At 37.5% G+C, this 7324-nt stretch overlaps 1 protein-coding gene across 4 annotated transcripts in view; it reads left to right on the plus strand.

The window, feature by feature from the left end:
• Positions 1–3469, plus strand: part of LOC124115188 (AMP deaminase 2-like) — a 76227-nt gene extending 72758 nt beyond the window's left edge. For all 4 annotated transcript variants that reach the window (XM_046476098.2, XM_046476100.2, XM_046476101.2 and 1 more), the window contains one exon: positions 668–3469. In XM_046476098.2, the coding sequence (XP_046332054.2) occupies positions 668–865 (198 nt within the window). In that variant the 3' untranslated portion in view covers positions 866–3469. The remainder of the gene's footprint in view (positions 1–667) is intronic.
• Positions 3470–7324: the final 3855 nt, after the last annotated feature.

Genomic DNA, 7324 nt, shown 5'->3' on the forward strand with positions numbered 1-7324 from the left:
ATGATTGGAGAATTATGACAATTAAGTTATTTTCACAGAAGTTCTGAAAATTGTCGTAATATATTTCAGAAAAGTCCGAAATCCAAGCTGTCTGTAGTCTCGCTATAATGCATGTAATGCACTAAGGTTATCCTGTTGCAACTGGACACATTTTTCCATTAATTCACTTCTGGTAATGAGAACAATGTAATGAAAAAACATGATAAAACCCAATACAGTTGATCTGAAATTGAGAAAGTTGTCTTTACATGTCTATGTACACGAATCTTATTATATATAAGATAAGATAAATATTTATTTCCCATTTGGGAATTCTTCTTACTTTAGAGCATCAGAAATGTAAAGGGGATTAAACAAATACACATTTATAACATGGAACATACAATATTTAGAGCATTTTAGAGGTTTAAGGTTTAACGAAACAAATCCTGCAGATAATGAGTTAGAAAGTTTAAAAACACAAGGATGTAACATTTGTTTAAAAGTGATATTCTTACTGGATTAAAAGAGGTCTTGGATTGTTAGAAATACCTTTCATAATGAGATATCTTCTTCCAGATGGTAAAACAGAATAACAAGAGTTTAGAAAGTGAGATGGATTGTGTAAAATTTGTTAGGCTAAATTAGTAATGTTCTATGGGTATAAAACATCATATTTCAATAACAGGTGAAACAGCACTGGCTCGGCCCTAACTACACCCTAGAAGGCGTATCTGGAAATGACGTGAGTCGCACCAACGTCCCCGACATCCGTGTGGCCTACCGCTACGACACTCTGGTTGAGGAGCTGAGATCTATCTGTAGGGGGGCACTGTCCTTTGATCGATCTTCCCAATCCAGCAAGAAGAACTCAGTCAGCAGCTAAACATAAGGAGACACGAATGAGGCAAATGTGTCTGGTTCTAGATAAGAGGGTTGTGAAAAGTTGATTTATTATCCAAAACTGGCTTCCACAGGTTATATCCAATGAGATCATGTGATATCTGATACAGGTGCAATGGAATTGCATCACACTGCTTGCAGACCATTGTGACATCACAATCAAATGATGTCACTAATCTCTCTGCCTCTGAGGCTGGTTAGCTTTTCTTTGTACACTCAAGGCGCTGGATATTACTGTTTACAAACTGAAGAAGTTTGAAGAATGATTCTGATATCAAATATATCCACATTCGTTGATAAAAGTTCACGAGGCATGAGGTGAGAGTCTCTGTTTTGATCTGAGTAAGCAAGTTGCAGTCACAGAATTATCTAGATCACAGATAACCCGGGGACAGCTAATGGGTAAACCATCATATGGCTGCAGGTGCGATGGGGAAGTACAAGTATTGTGAAACAGTTAACGTATATATGTGCCACTTATTGATGTAAAGATCACTTGTGAACATCACATAGGTCAACATGTGTAATTTGATGGAATAATATTGACGTGTCAATCATTATTAAAATTAGATCTTAGTTCTCGCTACCTCTGAACAAAGATCTGAGAACATCCCATTACTGGCCATGGTTCACGAACTTTGACCGACAAAAGAAATGACTAACATAAAATGCCTCAAAGGATACATATATATATATGCCAAGTATATCATTTGAGGCCTTGACTGTTAGTCATTTCTTTTATGTTAGTCTTTCGTGTTAGTATGTCTTGCAGCCCGTAACTGTTGTTCTGAAATGCACCATGTTAACACATTTCGACGCTCACTTTCCCAATCTGGTAGACAATGCTCTGATCGATCGGGTTAGAGGTCATTCTGACGTGACCCGTAATGGGATGTCCTTAGATCTTTGTTTAGTGGTCGTGAGAAGTAAGATCTAATTTTTACTGAGATTGGTGAATGTGTAGAGATGTCATTCCTACAACTCTTGAAACATGTTTCAATGTGTACTTGCAGTCACACAGACATACAACTGTGTGCAGTAACAACTCGAGATGCATACTCACAAATGTACACAAAAATACATAGCATCACAGTATGCAAAATCACCTCGAGAATGCTGGAGAGGTTTCAGAATTTGGTCATTAATGAATTTTTGTAAGGAACCTTCGTTTACTAAAGCTATGCGTATTTCCATTGAAGTCATTGAAATCTTCAGATTATCAAGTTTCAAGCTCTGAAGCAATTTAGAACATCAAAATTAAGTTTGTATATGGAAAGAAATTAATAATCTTGCTACCCAAGTGAAAGCAGACATCAGCTTAAGTTGTTTGAGGTTAGTCATTATTTTATCTTCCCTTCTACATACTGTGTAATCCTGAAGCTAGTTCATACATACTGAATAAATACACTTTCATGAGTGCGCAGCCAACTATACATTCATGCACATGTTAATGTTTGCACACTTGTGTTTTGTTACTGTGTATATTGAGTGCTCAACATGGGGATAAAGCTTAACCTTGGACTTTATACAATAGCCAAGATTAGTTAGTGATGCCAATGATTACAAATGAATTCAGTTCTGTATCAATTATCAATGTAACAGAAAGTTTACAAATTTATTTTCGGGCATATATCAATCTAACAACGGTAATTTTTAACAACACATTTTGTGTTTCATCACTGTATATGGTAGAAGTCAATCATTTGTTTGTGGCATGAACAGCTCTTGTATTGACCTAAAAGAATTATGATACTAGAATATATGGTGTGATATCCAGGGATGAGATTTCCGACAGATGATGTATTTTCAAGAGTCACTTTATGTGTCTTTATTGAGTGAAAGAAATGACGTACTCAGCCTTGTCCAATAATTAAATAGAAGGTAACGATCTGCCTTTTAAGAGAATAAGATCTACCCAATTAAAATTTTTTATGAAGATAATGTTCAGGTTGTACAGAATGCGATGGAGGCCACTCTGTGTGACGTGTATAGAGCTGTGCCGTTTCTTCAGTTAGAGAGTTGCAGGGTGTCAGATCAGTTATGTTTCTAGGCATTGATGACTGATTGTCAACCTGCAAATCTATTTTGGTCATGTTATAGGGGAATGTGATGTCAAATGTTCATAAATCCTGAAAATGTTCAAATGCCATTTGTTCGTAGTAAAATTCCCGACGTGTGTGATTCCCACATTGTGGAACAATGTGTTACTTCCAAAGGTTTATTAACCATGTTTATCACATTACAGTAGAACACGGATATAACGAACTACAAGGGACCAGAGATATCAGTTCATTATATCAGTTGTTCGTTATACACGCTTTCGCTCGGAAACGTCCGCCATCTTGGATCAACAGCATTAATATTTCTCAATTTCGTGTCTAAACTGATAGCTTTCCTCTTACTGTTGCCCGCCATGACAGCATAATTTTTTAATGTTTAATGTTTGTTTTACAGACAAGATTACATGTACAGGTAAGATTAACACAATGCAAATTAAACAAGGTTGATCCGTCACTGCTGATTGTATTGTTTCGCCGCCATTGTGTTGATTCGCCACTGATTGCGTACAGCCAATTGTCAGATTGAGATTTCTCAGTTCGCTATACACGTCACTAATTAGTGATAGATGGGCTTGTCGGTGATCAGATATCAGTTCGCTGTATCTGTTAGTTCGCTGTAGAGAGTTCGTTATATACGTAAATTTTATATGATATTATATAGGAGATAAATCGGGGATTTTTTAACAGTTCGTTGTATCCGTTTGTTCGCTATATCCGTGTTCGTTATATCCGTGTTCTACTGTAATTTTGTACCTCAGTATTTTCGATTTTTTACATTATTGATTTTTTTTCAAAGAAAACAAGTGGCAGAAATAATTCCTTTTTGAAAAGAGCCTAACTGCTAACTATATAGTTTGTTCATACACAGGAATATGTAGCTATATTAAACAATGTACTTTTATTGAGCAATGTGGGTCAATATGAATATATATAACTGTACAGATATTCCTGTGATTCAAAGAGACAGTGTTAAGTTTTATTCCCTTTTGATTGTACTGGTCCATTGTAAATAGGAAATGGAATTGAGAGAGAAAGAAGTTACTTAATGAAACAGATACTATTTATTGAAGGATAAATATTGGTGTGTCTATCTGTTGGAGGGTATATATTTACCACTTAGATAACTTGTGCAAATAGTACCATGCTATATTTTGTTGATGCCTAGTGCAACGTGTTAGTGGTTGTTCAATACATGTGATTCACCCTATTCTTCCATGTTTGTGATACGGTGTACCTTTAATTGTTATTGGATTGTTACAGTTTCAAACCTACGAATGAAAGATGTTAATCGTGATGGCATTAATGACAATTTTCACCGTTGACAGCTTACATTCTGATGGCCTCATCAGTGTCTCGTTCTGTGAAGGTGATGCAGTGTTCCAGACAGGAAGTAGGGAGATTGGACAAATAATCATTTAGCTGCAAAGTCATAGCTACTGCATATCTCTGTGATAGGTCTCCAGTAAGACGAAAACCAGAAGTAGCATCAGCTGGTGAAAATGAACAAGAATAGTTCTTGGATGGGTGACAACCTGTGGTTTGACTCTCCCATTTGTCCATCCCCCTGGTTTGTCTGGTCCAGTAAGAGAGTTGTGATAACATTGTAAACTGCTCTTTCTGCATGCGGTAATAGAGAAATAACTCAAACCAGTTGATTTCGAATTGGGAATCAATCAGCTCTTTGTTTTAACTTCCAGAATCAACATACTCGAGCGATTTCTCAGATTTTTCTATGATTTTGTAGAATGACTTATAGGTACTTCAGTTTTAATTGGCCAGAATGAATGGCCAGTGAATTCTTAGCTAAGAAGCTACTGCAGCAGCATTTGTATGAAGTCATCATAAATTTTTGATTTTCATTGCAGAAAGTTGGTCAGTAAACTCATTTCATTACAGATAAATTTGAAACAACAGAGTAACGTCATCGCTGCATTTTCAGGTCATTAAGCATAACGATGCGTGCTTAAGAGATTTTTCTTTAGTAACCAAAGCATGATCAGCCTTAATGTTTAGTTGTCCAGTCTTGCTACAGTCATCCAAATGTAACTGGAGTAAATACAACACAGTAATGTTAAAAACTGATTACGTGTACAGTCATTGATTTCCCACTGATGAGATTGCTGGAGCCTTAGCTCAAGTGGTATTAGAAGGTCGCAAAAGTGATTTCGTTGGAAGTGTACATGTATATGTTTGTGTATATGGGTTCGTATAGGATTATCATCTATGTGGGGATGATGTTGTGTTTGTTGGTGAGATGGGCAAGAATTCTTTTTGTACCTCACGTCTGATGGACATCCATCCTTAGAGGCGTTGGGGGCCGGTCTGGCACAGTCGCCTAAGACACCACAATTCGCTGTGCAGACTTGCGTCCCTTAGGCATGCCAGGAACCTGTGATTGTGGGTTGGAAGCCCGGTTTGCCCCGATTATGTTTCTAGGTTTGTCAGCACAATACCCGTGCTTGTGGGTTTTCACCAAGGTAGTAAACGCCTGAGACCTGCCTCACTTCAGGTTTTCCTCCCACATTAAGCTGACAAGCCGAAAGTTAACTAAAATAACATTGAATGCCGAGTTCAACCCAACACACTCACTCACTCCTAGAGGTGTTATTGCGAGATGTCTGTATTATGATTTCATATTATGAGTTTCCAGTTCATCAATACATCCTCAACAGCTTGTATTTATTGCGAAAATCACTGCCTACAAGATGCGGATGTTTTAATGAATTTCTAATATATGTTTGTTCATTCCATGATAATCTTCTGTATGATATTATTCAGTGCCTAAGACAAGTATGAGCACTTTACTTAGAATCAATAATATTCAGAGACAGTGTTTGTTTGCTTGACTGAATTGCATTAATATCCTTCCCATAGACTGATGAATCTTAGTTTTTCAATTCGCTTTCCATATTGTATTTCCCATGGTTTCAAATAAAATAATCAGTTTGTTCAAGGAAAACAGAACATGCTTCATACTTATACTCCTACCATGTTTGTTTCTTTGTCTCCTTAGGCATAGCAGAAAGTTATGATCATCAAACCTATGATCTATGAATCTTTGCCATGATTCTGTTTCTAGGTGTGTCACATGCTTGTGGGTTTCACCTATCAGGTAAACATCTTAGCACCTGCACCACTCCTGGTTTTCCTTCCACATTCAGCTGGGGGCACGGGTGGCCCAGTCGTCTAAGGCGCCGCGATTTGCTGTGCAGAGTTGCGTCCCTTGGGCACGCCAGAAACCTATGATTGTGGGTTCGAATCCCGGTTCGCCCCGATTATGTTTCTAGGTTTGTCAGCACCATACACGTGCTCGTGGGTTTCACCGAAGTGGTAAACGTCTGAGACCTGCATCACTTCGGGCTTTCCTCCCACATTAAGCTGACACGCCGTGATATAACTGGAATACTGTTAAAAGCGGCGTTAAACCCAACTCACTCACTCACTCCACATTCAGCTGACACATCATGATTTAACTCAAGTACTGTTTCAAGTGGTGTTAAACCTATATTACTTACTATCGATGGAAAATGTAATTACTCATAAGCAGATGGGTATGGAAGTAATACTCATTCAATATTTTTTCTCAAATCTATTCCTTAGCTAAAACGTCTCTTTGTTACACATTTTAATGATTTGAAAATGTTGGTATAGATTTCATAATGATGTTACCTCATACATACTTTGCAGCGTGTGCCAAAATTCATATATTTTACAAGCTGTTTTACTGTGTCACACTTTCGGGCTCTCTTAAACAAATTAATTCGGCAAATTCAGCAAGACGTGCTAGATGGGTTTTCAGGCAAGTGTTATAAGGCACCTTGGAGATATCAACTACAAATTAAACATTGATATTTTGTTGAAACAATGTGTTAGACAGAAGCAAGACTTGAAATGTACTAATACTGAATTAAGTACATGTGCAGAAATGAGCAATTCGTTAATACCTGGCGGTCTGTCTCAAGCATGGCTACAAATTTACTGTCATGACCAGCGTGTTTATTGTGGGTATTAAGGGTGAAACGATACACCGATATTCCGATGCATCGCGATACTTGACCCACGATACGATATAGGATAAACGTGGGCCCATTTATCGATACGCCACGATACAGCAACCACGGTCAGATTACCGCTTTTGACACATTGAAACGAACTTAAGTTGCTAGAGAATGGATACATATATTAAAAATGCCATACTTTGACTCGTTAAAAGTCATATTTGTGGCAATTTGGCGAATATATGTCAACATAACGTTTTCGCAATCGAAATACATGTAGCACGGGAAGTCCCTAGGGTGACTTGTCAAATTGTTCCATACGTAAAAATATCCTGCAACAGCAATCACCAGTACCAAAATGCTACACTTGTTCTTATAATTTGA

Source organism: Haliotis rufescens, unplaced genomic scaffold (genome assembly GCF_023055435.1).
Source record: "Haliotis rufescens isolate VD_foot unplaced genomic scaffold, xgHalRufe1.0.p SCAF_86, whole genome shotgun sequence".
Lineage (NCBI taxonomy): Eukaryota > Metazoa > Mollusca > Gastropoda > Lepetellida > Haliotidae > Haliotis > Haliotis rufescens.